General features: G+C 47.9%; 1 protein-coding gene across 1 annotated transcript in view; it reads left to right on the top strand.

Moving 5' to 3' along the window:
- The first annotated feature begins 2,759 nt into the window (after nt 1–2,759).
- Nucleotides 2,760–22,679, top strand: part of HTATSF1 (HIV-1 Tat specific factor 1) — a 44,329-nt gene continuing 24,409 nt past the window's right edge. The window contains exons 1-5 of the mRNA XM_044306314.1: nt 2,760–3,041; nt 13,414–13,594; nt 15,360–15,407; nt 17,427–17,581; nt 21,905–22,068. Of these exons, the coding sequence (XP_044162249.1) occupies nt 2,886–3,041; nt 13,414–13,594; nt 15,360–15,407; nt 17,427–17,581; nt 21,905–22,068 (704 nt within the window). The 5' untranslated portion in view covers nt 2,760–2,885. The remainder of the gene's footprint in view (nt 3,042–13,413; nt 13,595–15,359; nt 15,408–17,426; nt 17,582–21,904; nt 22,069–22,679) is intronic.

Here is a 22,679-nt window from a genome sequence, read left to right on the forward strand (position 1 = left end):
TGTGCTGTATTTTTTGGAGGTGTTTTTTTTTTTTATGCCCTTGAGAAAGCTGCAAGGCAAAACCGGTCGGGCACCATGTGTTTTATATGCTGAATACCAAGCTTTAATCTGGTGAATAATTTTAAATGCGTGTGAATGAAAGCACTATTGGATCCTACCCAGGGTGGGCGTCTTCTGCTTCCACAAAGGAGCCTGGTATCTGCGGTGGCGTTTCATTGCAACGCTTGCAGACAAACCGGCCAGGAGGAATAATAGAGTAGCGATCCTGTATTGTATAGCTGGCTGCTTAGACTATGCACGGCTTACTGGAAACTTACTACATCACCTGTCAAGTAATCAGGACTTCTTGCTCCAAGTTCGGCTATTATTGAAGGTTGTTGTTTCTTAACCCCTTTGAGGCTACTTTCACACTAGCGTTCTGCTGTCCGCTCGTGAGCTCCGTTTGAAGGAGCTCACGAGCGGAGCAGAACGCTTCCGTCCAGCCCTGATGCAGTCTAAATGGATGCGGATCCGCTCAGACTGCATCAGTCTGGCGGCGTTCAGCCTCCGCTCCGCTCGCCTCCGCACGGCCAGGCGGACAGCTGAACGCTGCTTGCAGCGTTCAGCTGTCCGCCTGGCCGTGCGGATCCGTCCAGACTTACAATGTAAGTCAATGGGAACGGATCCGCTTGAAGATGACACCATATGGCTCAATCTTCAAGCGGATCCGTCCCCCATTGACTTTACATTGAAAGTCTGAACGGATCCGCTCAGGCTACTTTCGCACTTAGAAATTTTTCTAAGTTATTAATGCAGACGGATCCGTACTGAACGGAGCCTCCGTCTGCATTAATATGATCAGATCCGTTCAGAACGGATCCGATCAAACGCAAGTGTGAAAGTAGCCTAACAGCTTGCATTGAGGTTTATGGGGGCTACATACAGTAAATTCCCATGCTGTGAGCTCCCCCTAGTGGCAGATGGTTTACAGACAGCTTCCTTCCAGTCAAGGTTTCTCGCTGCTGCTGACGTCCACTATAGTGTTACACCAGGCATGCTCAACCTGCGGCCCTCCAGCTGTTGCAAAACTACAACTACAACTCCCAGCATTCTCAGACAGCCTACAGCTATCAACCTACAGCAGGGCATTGTGGGAGTTGTAGTTTTACAACAGCTGGAGAGCCGCGGGTTAAGAATGCCTGTGTTACACCAACTGGACATGGAGATTCCAATAGAGAGGTGGCACTGCAATCTTCTTTATGTAGTAGACCTCCTAGCACTAGGGTAGGCAACCTCCGGCAGAACAGCTGTCATGAAACTACAACTCCCAGCACGCATGCATACTTGCTCTGCTCAGAACTCCCATGAAAAAAAATCAATGGAGCATGCTGGGAATTGTAGTTCCACAACAGCTGGAGTGCCAAAGGTTGCTGACCCCTGAAGTGAACAGAGAGCACACCGTGATTGAGAGCCTACCCTCCGTACACTGCTATGGGAGTTCCGAAAATAGGCTACTTCTGAGAGGTGTCCGTTCCATTGCCCACTTTGGGTCTTCCAAGAAAATCTAAGCGCACTCAGGGTTCATTCACACTTCCGTAAGTGTTTTACGAATGCGCAGAACACGGACACCAGCAATGTGCATTCCGCATTTTTCAGACCGGATATCGCCGGCACTATAATAGAAAATGCCTAATCTTGTCTGCAATTGCGGACAAGAATAGGACATGTTCTATTTTTTTGCGGAAGCACGGATCAGCAAATGCTGCTATTTTCAAAACTCCCATCAGCAATGAATGGAGAGCACAACACGCATGCGCTCGCCTTCACGTCAGAGACCCCGTTCTGGGCCTAGCAGTGGGTCTTAGAGGTGGGACCCGCACCTGACAAACAGCATATAACTAATGTCTGGGCAAACCTCGCTAATGGAACATGACCTCAGGCATTGGCACCGAGCGCCGGGACCACCCACCTGACCTTTCACTGCTACTAGCGGCCAACACTAACAGCAATAGAAGGGGGGGTACAAGAAAACGGAAAACACCTCCGGCTGCTGTGAAGACATGGCAGGGCCCTACCTGGCACATCAGAACACCTCTGACCAGAGACACAGTAGAGGCCTTGTGTTACCGTAAGTCCCAGGCAGGGGCGCTCTCCAATTGTACAATGAGGGGGCAGGGGCACTTAGCGGAGGGCTGTCTCCGACTCCACTGGGCATATGGTGCCACTCATGCCTGCACCACATACCTTTGGTTGGCAAATAGGATGGACACATATACTGTGCCACACCTATGACTTCTGTCAGCCAGACACATGCCAACCTCCAGCTGCTGTGAAACTACAACACCCATCGTGCTACATTCATTTGTATGGGTGTTTCCAGAACTGTTGAGCAAGTGTGCATGCTGGGAGTTGTAGTTATGGCTCTCTAGCTGTTTTGGAGGTTGCTGACCCCCTGCTAGAAGGGGCTCTCACTACACACAGCTGGGCATAGCACGTGCAGAGCATCCCCCTCCCCAGAACGTCGCCCCCTCGATCACAGCTTCCCGCCACATCATTCCCTCTGTAAATGGCATCAAGGAGATGATCTCCATCATGAAGGCTTTTCCCGCACACCTGACAAGCATAACATAAAACCGCGAGACTGCCGCGCAGTCTGGTTTCCCTCCAGGGCACCCTCCTCTTTATACTGCTCGGTCATGTGATGTGATTTTGGAACGCATGCGCACTTGAGAGACGACCTCTGCGCTTGCGTGGGCCAGGCGCGTGCGCTTTGACGGATAGGTACTGCGCATGCGTGCAAGGGCACCTGGGTTGAACTGGGGGGTCTACGTTAACGTTATCGGTTTTGGGGATCAGGCGCAGTATCTGAACACTGCTCCATTAACCCCTTGGGGACTAGCAAGGACATGGACAGCAACGAAGCGTTTTATGAGCAGCTGCGGCTCCAGCAACTGTATGGAAATCGCGAGGCTGGGGACGGAACGGACCCCCACACCTTTACGGACCCTTCTGATGGCACAGAATATGAATGGGACCTGGAAAAGAAAGCCTGGTTCCCTAAGGTGAGTGCCAGGTGTTGGCAGTGAGGCCATAAGGCTGTATTCACACGTAGTGGTCAATAAACGGCACTTAAAAGCCTCCTGCAGTTGTGTGAAGATTGTCAGGTTTGTGGGGGGCGATCTTTATCCTTTACATGTAAAAACTCTTCAGCCAATGAGCTCATTGCAAATTGCGCTAAAACTGCACGCGTTTTATGCCGTTATCAACCCCAGTGTGAATATGGCCATAGAGTTAGAGGCCGGAGGAGATTCCTACCTCCTGAACCAGGGGCAGTATGACATCCTGGGAACGGGGGAGGACTAGTCACATTGGCAGCTGCCCGGCTCTGCTATATTGCTCCATATACACAGAGACCTGCCAATCAAGCTGAGCTGGGCGGGGAGAAGCCAAGGGGGGCCCGGCCCACAGGACTCCTGTCCCGGCCCACAGGACTCCTGTCCCGGCCCACAGGACTCCTGTCCCCATTCCTGGCTCGCTTAGGCAGGGGCTGCACCAGTGCGGCCACACAAGGGAATAGGGTGCAGCGCGACTTGCAATTTGCCACGTTCCCAGAATCCCAAACTGCTGGATTTTAATGTAATTCCGGGGCACGGTCCTGGCTATCAGTGAGTCGCGCAACAACCCCATTCACTTGTGAGACTGCTCCGCAGCGGCTTGGCCAGCAGAGCCACATGAGGGCTTCTTTCAGACGAGTAAGTTTTGCTTCCGGATTCGATGCGTGTCGTCAGTGCTCAGCATCCGGACTGACTCCACACGCATCATCTCTGCCAATACATTCTAATACTGTATGGAGATCCTGCTCCGTACAGTATTGGAACAAAGTTTTATGCGAATTGACTTCGGAACCATTGGCAGTATGACATCCTGACTAGTCACATAGACAGATGTTTCATCTGAAGACGATTCGCTCATCCTCAGTCATCAGTATCTCATCGGTGGGGGTCCGACACCTGGGACCCCCTGCTAATCAGCTGTTTGAGAAGGCTGCAGCCTTCTCCAGCTTTTTCCTAGGCCAAGTTCATCAGTCACGTGGCCTAGGAGCGGCTCACCCTCATTGACGTGAATAAGGCTGGCCGTCATACCAATCACCGCCACTATACAATGTACGGCGCTGTGCTTGGTGAGCTGCAAGAAGGCAGTGGTGTTCACAGGAGGGCCGCTGCCTTCTCCAACAGCTGATTGGCGGGGTCCCGGGTATCGGACCCCCACCAAACAGATACTGATGACGTATCCTGAGGATAAGAAAACTCCTCCCCTCTATCGCAGTTAGCCTGCCCAGTATCCACGTGCCTGCAAACACCAACGCTGGCCCGTGCATGCGCCGTATGATATCCTCTGTGGGCAGCGGCATCATTCATCCTAATGCGGATGCGCTGCTTACTGGCCTCTCTATCGCACAAGCAGTCAGCACATCCCCAGTAAGCGGTGCATGCTCGTTAGGTTGAATGATGCCGCTGCCCACAACACGCGCGGGCCGGTGCTGGTGTTCGCATGCACACCCTGAAGATAGTGGCGTCACATGGATACTGGGCAGCCTAACTGCAATAGAGGGGAGGAGTTTTCATTGAGTAATGCCCTGGGTGCCTGGGCACTTGGAGTGGCAAACACCGCCCCTGGGCACTTGCAAAGCTCCTCTGCATTTGGATTAAACCTAGTTTTTGGAGCACTGCAGCCCAGAGGTCGCAATAACGACTGTACAAACGTCAGACGCCTGTTCAGGAAATTTTACACTTTGAAAAAAGGCTAATGCGTATGAAGGCTTTTCATGTACCATTTTTTTTGCCCCATAAGACGCTCCCCTCCCCAATTCCATTATGGAAGCGCTCATTAGTACCGGAGGACCAAGAAGCGGTGAAGGCTCTGTACTCACCTCTTCATGGACCTCGGCTGTGTCTGCGCACAGCGTGAGGCCGCTCTATTACCTCACACTGAGCGCGCCAGTTCACTGTGCGCAGCAGGAAGAAGAGGATCGCGTTGGAGGAGAGGAGTAGCAGCGGCGTCCGGGAGCAGGAGAGGTAAGTGCTTTTTTATTTTATTCAATATGAGGCTGATGGGGGCTAATATAACATGGCTGGGGGCTGGTGAGAGGTAATGGGGCTTATATAACGCTGCTGGGGGCTCTCATAACACAGCTCGGGGCTGGTGACAGGCAATGGGGGCTGATATAACGCTGCTGGGGGCTGGTGAGAGGCAATGGGGGCTTATATAAGGCTGCTGGGGGCTGAAGAGAGGCATGGGGCTCTTATCTGAGGTCTGATTGGGGTAATTTACATTGGGGGTCTGATCGTTAGTCTGACCAGAGGTGTAATGAAAAATATTTTTCTTCTTATTGTCCTCCTCTAAAACCTAGGTGCGTCTTATAGGGCAAAAGATACAGTAGGTACAGGGCTCCAGACTAAAAAAAATATCAAGGAGCCATTGGCTCATTACCTGAAAAATTTAGTAGCCAAATTAAACTTTTTGTTGCCAAATTTAAAATACAGTACATATAATTACGGTATAAAAAAAAAAAATATGTCTTACCTAGGGTTGTCAGGATACCAACATTTTGACTCGATTTCGATACCATAAAAAAGCATTGCGATACTGGATACCACGTGAAAAAAATAAAACGCCCAAAAAGCTGCGTGCATTCCGCATTTTACTAACTATTAGCCCCCTTAGGGGCTAGAACCCTTGTCCTATTCCCCCTAGTAGAGCTCTATTAGGGTGAATAGGACTTCGCACTCTCCCTGCTGCCCTGTAGGGCTTCAGTAGCGTCCTGGCTGCCATGGTAACCGATCGGAGCCTCAGGATTACACTGCTGGGGCTCCGATCAGAAGCTGCCACTGCACCACCAATGAAGAGGAGGGAAGGGGGACTCTGTGGCCACTGCCACCAATGATTATAATAGTTATAATACTTGGGGGGGGGGGGGGGTTGGGAGCGCACTGCGCCACCAATGATGATACTTTATAATACTGGGGTTGGGGGGGCCACCAATGAATATAGTTGATGCCTGAATACATACCCAGGCTGCTGGTGCCAGCCATATCCCATACCCGGCCTCTATGGCTGTGCGCTGCAATCCGCCACAATTAGTGCAGCGTGCCAGTCCACAGGGGTAGAACACGTGAGGTGCCCAGTGGACCGGACTGTACATACAGTTCATCGGTTACCCGCGGTTAGCAGACGCCTCCCTGGGCCAGCAGTGCAGGGGGGAACAGCACTGGATTCTCCGGGGCACACTCTATTACAGGGGACACCGGCCAGGTGGTGATTGAGGTGCCCTTGATGGTGGATGGTTGCTGAGTTCTTGTGCGGCTGGGCCCTGGTTTAGGTTTTGTCGTGACGCCAGTACCTTGAGGGTGCAAAATGTTGAGAGTAGTAGTGGTGTGGAGTTTAAATCCAACTGAGAACTTTACTATAACCAGGTTCTTGAGAACAGTTTACATCCAGCAATAAAACCAGTCTCTGATACACATGCAAGTAGTATGTGATTAATCCCAGTAACAGGCTGCGCTGGTGGTAATGTGTCAGGCTGGGGTGGTAAGTTATGTACTCACTGGGAAACAGCTCTATGTCTTGCTTCAGTCTTAGCTGAGGTAGTCCTAGTCTTCATCTTCTACACAAGTGATATGACAGAATCCTTATCTGTCTTAAGAATAACGGTGAGGCTGCCAGAAGCTAATAAGTCCTTCACCTAATTACAAAGGCGCCTAGAGCTATAATAATGGCCTTGTCCTTCCTTTGTCTTGATCCAATAATACGAGAAATTCACTTGTTACTCCTGGAGAATGCGTAGTAGAATGTAGCCTTCCCTCTGCCTGTCTTCCTGGCTTTGATACTGATATGCACGATGGCTTCTCTGGGCCGTGGAACTCCAGAGATTGCTGAGAGGAGAAGGGACCTCTCCTTCCCCCTTAGGGTACTTTCACACTTGCGTTTTTCTTTTCCGGCATAGAGTTCCGTCACAGGGGCTCAATACCGGAAAAGAACTGATCAGGCATATCCCCATGCATTCTGAATGGAGAGTAATCCGTTCAGTTTGCATCAGGATGTCTTCAGTTCAGTCGTTTTGACTGATCAGGCAAAAGAGAAAACCGTAGCATGCTGCGGTTTTATCTCCGGCGAAAAAAACCGAAGACTTGCCTGAATGCTGGATCCGGCATTTTTTCCCATAGGAATGTATTAGTGCCGGATCCGGCATTCAAAATACCGGAATGCCGGATCCGTCCTTCCGGTCTGCGCATGCGCAGACCTTTAAAAATGAAAAAAAAAAAAAAAAAAACGTTTTGCCTGATGACACCGGAAAAACGGATCCGGTATTGCAATGCATTTTTCTGACTGATCAGGCATTTTTCTGACTGATCAGGATCCTGATCAGTCTTAAAAATGCCTGATCAGTCAGAAAAAATGACATCCGTTTGCAGTCAGTTCAGGCAACGGAACTGCCTGCCGGAATCAAACAACGCAAGTGTGAAAGTACCCTTAGATCCTCCATCTCCTTCACACTTCCAACTCTCAACTGAGAGAGAACCTAACTAGGCCTGAACTACACTATTCATACTGTGGTGCTACCCCCATCTAGTGGTGGATGTATGTAGTGCACCTGCCAGCCTAGTAAAAAGGAATATCACAGGATAACACCATACAGCATGATATTACAGATGATAACAAAAAGCTTTTGCAGTTCCCACATAAGCTAGTGGGACGCTAGGGGTTAATTGCGGTGGATCACAGCGCGCAGTCATAGAGGCTGGGTGCCGGGTATGGGATATGGCCGGTGTAGTGTTACATTACCCTACTTCGTGAGATTTCACTACCTCCTGACTTCCCGTCGCACTGCTAATGACGTGAGGAGGCGTTCCTGAGTTTTGACGATCTGCGCATGCGCAAACCGACAGTTTATGGAAAATCTCAGCGGAGTTCAGCTTCACACCGGGACATTGCGCATGCGCCGGCCGGAGTTAGCCGCGCTTGCGCACTGGGCCGTAATATTTCCCTACTGAGGCTCTCCTGCGCATGCGCAGTGTCCCGATGTAAAGCTGAACTCAGCTGAGATTTTCCATAAACTGTCGGTTTGCGCATGCTCAGATCGTCAAAACTCAGGAACGCCTCCCACGTCATTAGCAGTGCGACAGGAAGTCAGGAGGTAGGGAAATCTCACGAGGTAGGGTAGTATAACGCTACACCGGCACCCGCAGCCTGCGTTTGTTTTCAGGCATAAACTATATTCATTGGTGGCGCAGTGGCCACAGCCCCTCCTATCAGTCCATTGGTGGCAGCGGCGGTACAGGGGGGAGGGACTGCCTCCTTCTCGTCTGTGCTGCTGAGGAGAACCTGGCGCGCACTGACAGCAGCGTGTCCCATGTGTGAAAGAGGCAGAGCAAAGGAGAGTCTAGGCGCAAATGGTGACAACAAGACTACAAAGTCTTGTGGCCATTTTGCAATTCTAAGTCGCATTGGCGACCAGTTTGGTCGCCATCTGGAGCCCTGTGGGTAGTTAACCAGCGCACTGCACGCTGTGAATCTCCTGGGCAGCACAGCAATACTGCTGTTGCCCAAAACATCCAATAGCTAAGCTCCTTACTCGCAGGTGTAGGGATGACAGCAGGGAGGGAGCTTGTTTTTAGGGAGGGAAGCTGCTCATTGGCCCATTTCGGCGCGCTGCTTCTCCATGCTAGTGGCTGGCAGAGGAAAGATCCACAGAGACGTGAGAGGAGGCCCACTGATGTCAGGGGACAAGCTGATGAGGAGCTGTGGACGGACAGCACACTGATCTCACCGGGGTAATGGGATCACTTAGAGAGCCAGCTGCCGACATCAGAGGTCGGGGGTGACTGCCAGACAAGAGGTCATCATACCTCTGAGTCTAGACACCGGAGTGTAAAGTACCATGCTAAACTCTCCTGTGTTCTCCCTCTGTTAGGTGCTCAGCCAGGGCCTGCTGGTGCAGTAATCAGTGATTCCGGAGGCTGAGGACTCGCTGATCACTGCACCAGCAGGCTCCAGCTCAGGTGCTCAGCAAGAGCCTGTGGATTAACTGATCACTGCACCAGCACGCTCTGGCTCAGCTGCTCAGCCAGGCCCTGCTGGTGCAGTGAGTTAGTGTATTTGCCTCATATCAGTCTATATCATGGTAATGCAGTGCTCTGTGTATCCTGTATTATCATTTTTTTGCCCCATCAGCATCATCCCAGCAAAGATATTTCTGTGCTGCTTGGTCATCTGTGGGCACTGGATCTGCACAGCAGACAGTCATGGTGCCGGTGGGCCAGTGTAATACTGGAGAGGCAGAGCACCGATAGTTTGCCATTTTGGCTATGTTATATTTTAAATATGATGGAGAAAACACGAGTTTTTGAATTGCACAAAAGTCAGAAATGTAAAATTGTCTAAATGTGCTATTTCTGTATAGAAGCCAGTTCTAGAGTAGACTGGTAACGGATTGCAGTGCGACCTCTGCTGCAGCCGCACACGTGTCTTATCTGTGTGACCAACAATGCGGAATGAGCAGCTCGGTAAGACTGGAGTCGGTGACAGGTCCCCTTTAAGAGCAAGCAAAAACTCCATTTGCCGGCATTACTGGCAGAATGTCAGCGGATTCTGTCAAGGATTACGGATCCTCCGTGTGTGAATAAGGCCTTTATAGGGTTAAATACACCTGCTGCGGCATTCCGTCACTGTGCCATCCGGATCCTTTGGTTCCTCCTGGTCCCCTGACCCGTCCGCGTGCTGCGTATCCCGCTGGTATGGTAAAGGTGTTCCCGGCTTCTGCCAATGTGATCTGCAGTTTCAGGGATGAAATATTTGGCTCAGGTTAGCTGCTGCCCTCACCCCCTGTGTTACATTCCCTGCCCTGCAAATCCACCATGGACAGCCGGCCGGGGATGGGTGAGCGCAGTCTTTGGGACAGCTGTGTGCCTCAGTCATACATTTGTCAAGCCCACTATATGTCCCTCTCAGCCTGGCCGGGGGGACCGGCTATTCTTGTTGTGCTGTGCTGTGCTTATGTCTATGGAGCGTTCGGGAGGACTGGGCAACTGCTCTCTGACCTGTACGGTTTTCTGCCACCAAGCAGATGAGTATAAGCTGTGCCCTCAACTGGTTGCTTTTTGCTAAGGCTACTTACACACTCGTGTTTTGCGTGGATCGGTCATGCATGGATCCGCTCAGATGATACAACCGTCTGCGTCTGTTCAGAACGGATCAGTTTGTATTATCTGTAACATAGCCAAGACGGATCCGTCATGAACACCATTGAAAGTCAATGGGGGACGGATCTGTTTTCTATTGTGTCAGATTGTGTCAGTGAAAACTGATCCCTCCCTATTGACCTATCACACTGTGTGTCAGGACGGATCTGTTTGGCTCAGTTTTGTCAGACGGACACCATAGCGCTGCAGGCAGCTTTTTGGTGTCCGCCTCCAGAGCAGAATGGAGACTGATCGGAGGCAAACTGATGCATTCTGGGCGGATCATTTTCTATTCGGAATGCATTAGGGCAAAACTGATCCGCTTTGGACCGCTTGTGAGAGCCCTGAACGGATCTCACAAACGGAAACCAAAACGCCAGTGTGAAAGTAGCCTAAATTGGGCAGTGACTTTTATGTCTATGGGTGCTATCCGACACTCAGATCTGACTGATCTTTTGGGCAGCAGTGGTCAAGTTAAAGAGGACCCCTCACCTCTCCTGACATGTCCTTTTTAGTAACTACTTGCAATCCCCGTGTAATAACAATTCTGGAGTATTTATTCTTCTGATTCCATGTTGTGCCATTCCTGTATTATTCCTTCTAGAAGTAATGAATTAATTGCTAGAAGTTTGTAGTAATGGTCCAGATGGATGTTACCAGTTTGGGATGGTGTCCCTGCACCTTATTACACTATTCACTCAGTGCTGCCAGGCTGGGCTTGACCCCCCCCCCCCCAAACTGGTAACACCCATCTGGACCTTAATTGCAAACTTCTAGCAATTGATTCATAACTTTTACCAGGGTGAATGTAGGAATGGCACATCATAGTCCTAGGAATAGAGGCTCCAGAATTATTACATGGGGGATGCAAGTAGTTAATAAAACAGATATATCAGGAGAGAGGACAGGTCCTCTTTAAAGGGGTATTCCGGTTAGAGAAAGTTATCCCCTATCCACAGGATAGGGGATAACTATTGGATTGGTGGGGATCACGAGAAGGGGTTTCCTGTACCCTGTGGAGCCCCCCACTGAAATGGAATGAGCGGCTGGTCAGAAAATGTGTGCTACTACGCCATTCATTTCTGGGGAGATATCAGAGTACAGGGCTCAGCTGTCCCATAGAAACGAGTGGCGGTACGAATTTCCGACTAGCTGCGCCATCCATTTCAGGGGTGAGGGGGCTCCACGGCATACGGTCAGTGGATAGGGGATAACTTTCTCTAACTGGAATACCTCTTTAAATAATGTATTTGACAGTGCCATTGATAGCTAGCACCAAACATAGCAGCCAGAGTCTTCTAGACATATATAAATAGATCTTTATTATAACACAATGGTTAAAACCTACATAAAACGACAAGTAACAGATGGTGGTGGAAAATAGAGAAGCAGGGCTAAACGCCCGAGCAGGTCACGTGGGTCACTTATAGGAATTAGAATACTTTGAAAGGCAGCATGTAAGGATGTCACCCACAATAGTATACATTCTGGTAAAGTGCTAGTGCCAGTAAATATCCACCGATAGTATATCGTATATATGGTCATTTACCCCCTGATGAAGCATTGAGCGAAACGCGCATCGGGGCGCAGGACACGTGGCTGGTATGATAGATATAACAATATGTTACTGTGGTTGATGTGGCTGCTGTAGGAACAATATACTATCTGTGGATATTTACTGGCACTAGCACTTTACCAGAATGTATACTATTGTGGGTGACATCCTTACATGCTGCCTTTCAAAGAATTCTAGTTCCTATAAGTGACCCACGTGACCTGCTCGGGCGTTTAGCCCTGCTTCTCTATTTTCCACCACCATCTGTTACTTGTCGTTTTATGTATGTTTTAACCATTGTGTTATTATAAAGATCTATTTATAAATGTCTATAAGACTCTGGCTGCTATTTTCGGTGTTAGATATTTTTGGGCACAGGCCGGAGTAGTGGTGTTTTGGCCCACATTTAAGATAGGTGCTAGTGCCATTGATAGGCTGCTCTTAAAGGGGTTTCCCATGGCATATCCCCAGGATATGACATCGCTTTATGGTCTGACGTCTGGCACCTCACCAATGGTGATAATAAAGGGACTGCACGCTTGTGACCTCTTTCCTGCGCTGCAACGTTCCAACCACCCGCATCGCATGCAGTGAATGGGGTGGGCTGCAGTTCCCTGAATAGCCGGTGACCTGGGGGCTGTAATAAGCCACTGAATAAACACTGTGGCCCCTTCATTCTCTGGATCTGGCTGGTTCAGAAAACCACAAAACATAAAATGCAGCATTCCTGCCATACTTGTCAAGTTGCTGTCACTTTATGAGATGAGAATGCCCCTTGCAGCTCTTTTTGCACTCCCCGACCCCCCCAATTATGACTGAAACATGCATGCTTGGAAATCCCAAGGGTGCTTGTTGATGGAAAGATCTCTCGGACGTCCTACCAAGCGCCAAGGTGGTCTCAGGTCAGGCGGGTCCTACGCTAAACCTACCTAAGCCGTTGGGTATCTATGTTCAGGAGCGCAGACGCCGCACATATGATGTGCTGCTCCTAGTCGCCTCCATGTGCATCAAGCAACCAATGGGAGGAGAAGCGAGCACAGCCATATGTACCACCTAATCAAGGCGCTCTATTGGATAGGAAGGGCAAAAGTGCAGAGGAATGCTACTCCCAAGATAATAGGTGCGCATTCACACTTGAAGGTGCCACTCCCTCAAGCAAATACTACATAGACAACAAAATCATCCTGCACGATATGATATATAAATGTGCGGATGTCCCTGGCCATATTATTGAAGGAAATCACAGAAATAAGGTAATAATGCACTTAGTAAAGTAGATGCAAGCATTATATATGGACGAAGTCCTCACTCTGATATGATAAAATCATAATATATTGGCTAAGTGTCTCGGAGTGAGGACTTCGTCCATATATAATGCTTGTATCTACTTTACTAAGTGCATTATTATCCTTATTTCTGCAATTTCCTTCAATAATATGGCCAGGGACATCCGCACATTTATATATCATACTGTGCAGGATGTTTTTATCTTAGTTTTTTCTGGGATTTTTGTTTATAAAGGATAAACCATGTACCTAAAACTTTATCTCTGGTGTCTCATTTTTGGGCTGTTTTTTTTTTATTATTGACCTTGATTCATTTTTTTTGCTTTTTAATATAATTCCTTGTTCTTTTCATTAGCTAACTGAAGACTTCTTGGCAATGTATCAGGCAAATTATGGTTACAATGCCTCTGAGAATGCTGAACCTTCTCAGGCCCCAAAGGAAATCAAGGATGAAGAAAAGCCTAAGAAAGACCCCAAAACTGAACCAGAACCAGCTGAGTCCAAAGCGAAGGGAGAGAAGAGAAAAGCCGACCCAGGTAATGTGTATAGGCTTTATTAGGCCACTTTCACACAGTCAGAATTTAGTCTACTTTCACACTGGCGTTTTGGGTTTCTGTTTGTGAGATCCGTTCAGGGCTCTCACAAGCGCCCCAAAACGGATCAGTTTTGCCCTAATGCATTCAGAATGCATCAGTTTGCCTCCATTCCGCTTTGGAGGCGAACACCAAAACGCTGCCTGCAGCGCTATGGTGTCCGTCTGACGAAACTGAGCCAAACAGATCCGTTCTTATTTACAAATGATCCTTGGGACCAAAAACTGTCTCTTAGTTACATGTGCTATCAGTATTACTCAGTAAAACGTAACATTTGTTTCCTATAATAAAATCCTTTACTCTAACTTAAGTGTGGTTTAAAACTCTCAGCGGTGCCGCCGAACTGACTGCTGTTTGCCCTACAGCCAATGCTAGCACTGTTTGTTCACAGTGCATTGAATAACAGTGATGCTGAAGCGTAGTATATATATATATATGTATCTCTTTTAACAAGAACCCTTCTGCTATTAGCACAGTGCAGCCAGATCAGAGGTGCGCTCAGTTTGGCTCCGTTCCGCCTCCATTCCGCTTTGGAGGCAGACACCAAAATGCTGCTGACAAAACTGAGCCAAACGGATCTGTCCTGACACACAATGTAAGTCAATGGGGGCGGATCCGTTTTCACTGACACAATCTGGCACAATAGAAAACGGATCTGTCTTCCATTGACTTTCAATTGTGTTCAAGACGGATCCGTCTTGGCTATGTTAAAGATAATACAAACGGATCCGTTCTGAACAGATGAGGACGGTTGTATTATCTGAACGGATGCGTTTGTGCAGATCCATGACGGATCCGCACCATACGCGGGTGTGAAAGTAGCCTAAGTCCTAATCAGAAGGTCTGTGCCACTTCTGTGTTTTGGACCCACTGCTGGTTATGGCTTATGAATGCTGATGCAAAATACTGACCACATATTGACTGTGTAAAAGTAGCCTTAAAGGGGTTATCGAAGTTTAAACTTTAACAGACTCTTCAGAATGGCTGGACCGAGTTGGGTTCATACTTACCGGATTTGCATCGTTCCACGGCCGCCCTGGTTTCTAGGAATCAACGTGCTGTTGATGGGCATCACATGACTGCTGCGTCCAGTGATTGGCTGCAGTGGTCACATGATGCCCATCAACAGGATGTTGATTCCCAGAGACACGGGACCCGCCGAAGTGTCCATTTAGAGATGCAGCCGGAATCCAGACCCGAGAAACCAGGTAAGTGTGAACCCCGCAGCAGGTCCAGCCATTCTGAAGAGGTGTGTTAAAAACGTTGGATAACTTCTTTAATCTGGACCTGGAACGATTTTAACAAGAAAAGGGCTTTCCTCGGACGCATCGGATCCCACCTTTAGCACAACACTTGGGAAAACTATTACAAATGAGATGTGAAAGAGTCTCCCATATAAACTGCTGTTTGGTGACAGCCCTAGACCTCATTCACACATCTGTATTCTGGACATGTATGATACTGAACATAGGGCCAGTGTCGCACATGGAGCTGTTCACCTGGTCACATTTTTGTATGACTGTACGCTCAAAAAAATGAAAGTATAAACTGCTACAAAAAGGGAAAATAAGAGATTTGTTTGCAGAGTTAATATTTCTTTTGTCATTTATTACATTTAGTATATAAAAAAGTGATGTTTAAAGTTATATCTTATGTGTAATATTTCTTGATAGAACGTATATAATTATTTTATTTTCAATCATTACAGGTTGGTTCAATGTGGGAGATGAAAGAAACACAAATGTGTATGTGACAGGTTAGTGACAATGACCAGCGCGCAGAGACATTTACAGCTGTCGTTATTCTGAGTATATATAACATAAAAAAACAAACCTCATTCACCTCACTGCTTCATCGGTCCTCAGAAGAGGCTGTCACATGCACGTGACCGCCGCTGCCAATCACTGACCCCAATGTTGGCATTCGGATGTACGGCACGTGACCACTGAGGCCAGTGATTGGCTGTGCAAGAATATGTGACGTCATCTCTGAGGATTTAACCGGTAAGAAATAGTTTTGTTTTTTAATGTTCTTAAAATTGTGGACAACCCCTTTAAAGGCCCCTTTACACCGGCTGAGCATCGGCCAGATAATCCCAAAGAAGCATTCGCAGGGGCACCCGTTAGTGATTATCTGCGGCGTAGAGGTGGCGCCGATACACGATGAACAAGCGAAATACTAGTTTATCAGTAATAAGATTGTTTGTGCGGTCACCTAAATCATTGTTTGCTGGCGTGCTATCTAAACAGCCTCTGCTGCTGGCAAATAATGTTTCTGTATGGGGACGAGTGATGGCATTAGCGATCACTCCTCATACTGTGGAGGAGATCACTACATGTAAATGCAGTGGTCTCCTTCACTGATGAGCAGGCGATTGATAAATCTACCAGTGTAAGGCTACTTTCACACTTGCGTTTAGGGTTCCGCTTGTGAGATCCGTTTAAAGGCTCTCACAAGCGGCCCCGAACGGATCCGTACATCCCCAATGCATTCTGAATGTATGCGGATCCATTCAGAATGCATCAGTTTGGCTCCGTTCCGCCTCTATTCCGCTCAGAAGACGGCCACCCAAACGCTGCTTGCAGCGTTTTGGTGTCCGCCTGGCCATGCGGAGCCAAACGGATCCGTCCTGACTTACAGATCCGTTTGACGTTGACACAATATGGTGCAATTGCAAACGGATCCGTCCCCCATTGAATTTCAATGTAAAGTCAGGAGTCCCTATTAATATACCCAACTTAAAGCGTCCCCATCACCATGGGAACGCCTCTATGTTAGAATATACCATCGGATATGAGTTAGATCGTGAAAACTCAGATCCGACAGTATATTCTAACACAGAGGTGTTCCCATAGTGATGGGGACGCTTCAAGTTAGAATATACTAAAAACTGTGTACATAACTGACCCCTGCTGCCTGGCACCACCCGATCTCTTACAGGGGCTGTAATCCGCACAATTAACCCCTCAGGTGCCGCACCTGAGGGGTTAATTGTGCGGATCACAGCCCCCTGATCGGGTGCTGCCAGGCAGAAGGGGCCAGACCCCCCTCCCTCCCTCCCCAGTATTAATGGCCAGTGTGGGCCCCCCCCCTTCCCTCTCTCCCTCCCCAGTATTAGCATTGGTGGCCAGTGCGGGGCCCCCCCCCCCTCCCTCCCCAGTATTAGCATTGTTGGCCAGTTCGGCCACCCCCTCCCTCCCCAGTATTGGCATTGGTGGCCAGTGCGCCCCCCCCATCATTGGTGGCAGCGGAGCGGCATTTCCGCTCGGAGTCCCAGTTTAATCGCTGGGACTCCGATCGGTTACCATGGCAGCCAGGACGCTACTGCAGTCCTGGCTGCCATGGTTACTTAGCTTATACTCACCTGCGCTGTCTGGCCAGCCGACGCTCCTCCTACTCGTAAGTGACAGGTCTGTGCGGCACCTGAGGGGTTAATTGTGCGGATCACAGCCCCCTGTAAGAGATCGGGTGGTGCCAGGCAGCAGGGGGCAGTTATGTACACAGTTCTTAGTATATTCTAACTTGAAGCGTCCCCATCACCATGGGAACACCTCTGTGTTAGAATATACTGTCGGATCTGAGTTTTCACGATCTTGAAAACCCAGATCTGAAAAAGCTGTTATGCAGACGGATCCGTTCTGAACGGATACCATCGTTTGTACTATAGGTGCGGATCCGTCTGTGCAGATACCAGACGGATCCGCACCGAACCGAAGTGTGAAAGTAGCATAAAGGGGCCTTTAGTGATTGTGTGTATTTCTTTCTTGCTTTACAGGTCTGCCTCCTGATATTACAAATGAAGAATTTGTCCAGATTATGTCTAAATGCGGCATTATCATGCGAGATCCAGTGACCGAAGAGTTCAAAATTAAGCTGTATAAAGATAAGGAAGGGAATCTGAAAGGAGACGGCTTGTGCTGTTATCTCAAGGTCAGTCATCGTGTAATGGGAGTGTTCGGACTTTCCTTTGATCATCCCTGATGAACCCTTTCTTCAGTTCAGTTTAATTTAATTTTCTACATCATTTAAAAGGTAGCTTTGTTAGGGGCCCTTATCACTGCCCGATGCTCTGGCAGATTATCGCTAACAGGCGTTCGTAGGGACTCTTGTTAGCGATCATCTACCTGTGAGATACCATTGAACAATAAATACACGAAACCTGAATACGGTTGTGTAGTACGAATATAATGCAAGTGTCAAAATAAATCGCTCCTAGATGGGACAAACCCAGGCACTCGGCATACACAAAAATATTCTACAAAATTATATATTTTATTGAAATCGATAAAACAAATAAATAGATGCCTAAATTGGCAAAGACAAACACAACCACATGGAGAGTGCACAAAACACTTCGGGACATCAAGTTATAGCATTGCAAGTGGTGGAAGAGGCCGGATGGAAAAACAAGTATAAATAAATACAAAATCAAACCACGTGGCTCCCCCACGTATATAAAAAAACATGATTCACAAAATATACACAATACAGACCCGGCTAGTGGCACCTCCTAGAGAACCCGACACGTGTTTTCCTGTGTGCACTCTCCATGTGGTCGTGTTTGTCTTTGCCAATTTATGCATCTATTTATTTGTTTTATCGATTTCAATAATGATATGATTTTGTAGTATATTTTTGTATATGCTGAGTGCCTGGGTTTGTCCCATCTAGGAGTTACTGATAATCTACCTGTGTAAAGGTGCTGCCGATTACCCAATGAATGAATGAAATACTAGTTCATCGGGTAATAGGATTGTTCATGCCTTCACCTAAATGATCATTTGCCGGTGCCACTATATGCTGCCGGCAAACAGCGAATCTGTATTGGGACGAGCGATGGCATTAGTGATCGCTCCTCCCATTACTGTGAGATCTCTGCATGTAAATGCAACTTTTTCCTCCACCAACGAGCAAGCGATTGCCAGGAAGGAACAATTCCTTCCCGACAATCGCTTGATACATCGGGCTATGTAAGGGGGCCTTTAGGTTTTGCAAATTTAAGTTTTTGCCCTGCAGGTGTCCTCAGCTGAATACAGGTATGCAACACAGGTCACAGGGTCTAAAGAAATGATCCACCTAAATTTATGTGTACCGTACTGTGCAGGTGTCGAAAAATACTGCAGAGTAAGAATGCTTTAAAAATGGTGTTAGTAAATTGTTTTTATCCATTAATGAAATGAATGAAATAGTGAATGAACAAAAGACAAATCCAATCGATATTTGGTGTGACCGCCCTTTGCCTTGGTATCAGTTCTTCTAGGCACACGTGCACACAGTTTTTAAAGGAACTACAGGGAGGTTAACCACAGATCTTCTGAGGATGTAGGCTGGCTCATATCCTCCTCTCTTCATGTAATCCCAGACAGATTTGATGATGTTGAGATCAGGGCTCGGTGGGGACCATATGATGACTTCTTCTTTATGCTAAAGATAGTTCTTAATGACATTATGTTAAAGGGGTTCTGCAGTTTGTGTAAACTGATGATCTATCCTCTAGATAGATCATCTGATCGGCGGGGGACAGACACCTGGGACCCCCGCCGATCAGCTGTTTGAGAAGGCAGCGGCGCTCCAGTAGCGCCGTGGCCTTCTCGCTTTTTACCGCCAGCCCTCTGACGTCACGACTAGTATCAACTGGCCTGGGCGGTGCTAAGCTCCATTCAAGTGAACAGAGCTTAGCCGCGCCCAGGCCAGTTGATAATTGTCGTGACATCATTGGACCTGTGGTAAACAGCAAGAAGGCCAAGGCACTACTGCTAGCGCCGCTGCCTTCTTAAACAGTTGATCAGCAGGGGTCCCGGTTGTCGGACTCCCGCCGATCAGATGCTGATCTATCCATAGGATAAGATCATCAGTTTAAACAAACTGCAGAATCCCTTTAAGGGTCGTTGTGTCACGGCCTATGGTGTGTTTTGTGACACTTTCCTTCACTTGGTTGCCCGTGGCAACGTGTGGTGTTGTGTGCATGTGGTGGCAGTGTCTCAGCCCTATGGCTGATCCCCAGGACATGGTTGCCACGCCGTTGCCCGCGGCAACAGGTGAAGTGTTTGTTTATGTGTGTATTTCCCCTTTAAGTGGCAGTCTTCCCTTGCCTGGTGTTGGAAGGGTTAAATCCCTTCTGTGTGTGTGAACACTGGGTGTGTCTGTGTGGGTGTGGCTACTTGGGCCTATAAAGCCTCAGTGAATATCACTAGTTTGAGGGGTACTTCAGCCATGGCTAGCTGGAGCAGCCTCCTGTGTTATTCCATCTGCCAGTGGGGGCCACCCTTGTGGTCATAGGTTTATGTATGGTGTTTAGAAGATGTTTGTTTGGTCTCTTTGTTATTGCAGCATATGGTTACCTGGGTTCCCGTGTGATGTCTGTTGTGTGCTGTGTCCTTTGTGTTGTTGTGGACAGCAGCACTTGTACATGGGTTCCAGGTTGTGTGTCTGTGGCAGGTAAGTCTGGTACTAGTCTCACTTACCTGTCATTGCCATATGTCTGTTCATGTTCCCCTTTCTATGTAGCTTGGCCAGTGAGACTCCTGTTCCTCCGTGTCTAGGAGGAACAGGTATTCTTACCCTGCTCCTAGTCCAGGGCCACCCTGAGGGCTAGCAGGAATATCAGGTTCCGGAGTATGAGCCTTCCTACCTTCAGGGTTGGCTCATACGGATAGGAGACAGGGTCAGAATTAGGGATGTGTAGGAGGTGACCTGATTCCTATCCTGGCCTTGCACTGACCGTCCATCTTCTGGCATCGCACGGCTGAGGGTTTTCCCCATCCTCAGCCGTGACACGTTGTCCTGCTGCAGAATAAATTTGGAACTAATCGGACGCCTTCCTGGTGGTTTTGCATACAGGATAACTATCTGCCTGTATTTCTCAGTATTGAGGACACCTTTACTCCTGACCAAATCCCCAACTCCATTTGCTGAAATGCTGCCCCAAAGGAGCCTCCACCATGTGTGACTATTGCTTGTAGACGCTCATTATTGTACTGTTCTTCAGCAAACAAAGTACCGTCTGTTACAGCCAAATATTTCACATTTTAACCCCTCATTCCAGAGCCTCCTAGTTCCTATGTTTTCGTGCCTATTTGAGTCGGTTGGCCTTGTTTTCACTCAACTATGTATGAAAGTAGGGGATGTTTAAGCTTTTGGGGTCAATTGAGCAAACATTTGCAACTTTTTGCATTTTTACACCAATCATTACAGTTTCCCAGTGGGTGGAAAACTAGACATTATTGGCTATGTTAATAAGTTTCAGTCCAGATTTATCACTGGGACGTATTTAAAAAAAAGTCACAAAAAAAGAGTGCCAAACTCTCTCCAGTAGGAGGTGGTGTAGAAAACTGGGATAGCATTTCTAGACAAAAGTTTTAGGTTTAAAGATGCACCACATTTAAAGAGGTTGTCTGGTTCCCTGTATTGATGACCTGTCCTCAGGATAGAAAAGAAGATGGCTTCGGCAGCATATCGCAGTATCAAAAAATTCTTTTATTCGTACCTCCAGACACAATTGGCAACGTTTTTCGACTGTTCACCAGTCTTTATCAAGCTTGATAAAGACTGGTGTCTGGAGGTACGAATAAAATAATTTTTTGATACTGCGATATGCTGCCGAAGCCATCTTCTTTTCCATATATGTACTTCAAGGCCTGATGGATCAAGGGCCTACGGCTAGGCTGCTGCATTGACAAACGCATTATCCTGAGACCGCACGGTGCTGCTTCTATCCTACAATATCTACTGTCCTCAGGATAGGTCATCAATATTAGATTGGTGGGGGTCTGACACCCGGCACCCCCGTTTGAAAAGAACGCAGTGGTCCTGCGATCGCTGCTTTCCCTTCACTGTTTGTCTGCTTGCTATCAACATTGCAGCGGTCAGCAGGTGTAATTACAGCCCCTCTGGAAGTGAATGGGAAGGAGCAATCGTAGTTAGACTTCGTCCCATGCAAGTAAATGAGACGGAGGAAGTGAAATTACACTGCGATGGAGGGCAGGTAAACAGTAAAGAGCGTACTCTTTAAACAGCTAATCATACCCCCACTGATCTGATATTGATGACCTGTCTTGAGGATAGGCCATCACTATAGCGAAACGGCCAACCCCTTTAATAAACAATGTGCAACGTTTGATAAATTTTGGTGCAAAGTGCGCAATGCAGATTTAAGCAAAACTGCCTTGGGATATTCCCCTGATGATAAATAGGATCTTGTATAACACAGGAATATAATACACATTGCTTACTCCACTTTTTTTCCACTTGCAGAAAGAATCTGTTCCACTCGCTCTGAAGCTTCTTGATGATTATGAGATCAGGGGGTACAGACTTCATGTTGAAAATGCCAAATTCCAACTGAAGGGGGAGTATGATGCAACCAAGAAAAAGAAGAAATGTAAGGACTACAAGAAGAAGCTGAATCTCCAGCAAAAGTATGTAGCTAGTCACCTCCGGATACAGCCTTCTATTTTGGTATTTTATATGTATGGATATTATGTACAAGTTTATAGCATCTAATGTTTCTCCCAGTAAGCCCTTTTGGGGTACATACAGCTCCTCATTGTGTGGCCGTCCATTTACTTGAATAGTCAGCATGCAATGCTAAATTTCCATTTCAGTGACTTGAAAAATGTATGTCCACACGTAGCTTCCCCTAGTGATAACAGCTCGTCACTGAGAGAAGCCTGAGCCACGGCGATCAACTTATATTTAACAGGGAGTTGTCTTTTTGATATGCTATGGCGTGTGTAAAAGTGCTGAAGACTTCAGTGCCTGTCATCTAAAGGAGTTTTCCGGGAGTTTAATATTGATGGCGTGTCCTCAAGATAGGTCATCAATGGCAGTCCGACTCCCAGCACCCCTGGTGATAAGCTGTTTGAAGAGGCCACGGTGCTCTGGTGATGGCTTGCCAAGCACAGTAGAGTGGCAGTGCTTGGTATTGGAGCCCAGGCCCGTTCACTTGAATGGGATTGAGCTGCAAATCGGCCATGTGACCGATGAACATGACATCAATGGCATCTTCAAACAGCTGATCGGCGGGGTT

This window comes from Bufo gargarizans, chromosome 9 (assembly GCF_014858855.1).
Source record: "Bufo gargarizans isolate SCDJY-AF-19 chromosome 9, ASM1485885v1, whole genome shotgun sequence".
In the NCBI taxonomy this organism is placed as follows: domain Eukaryota; kingdom Metazoa; phylum Chordata; class Amphibia; order Anura; family Bufonidae; genus Bufo; species Bufo gargarizans.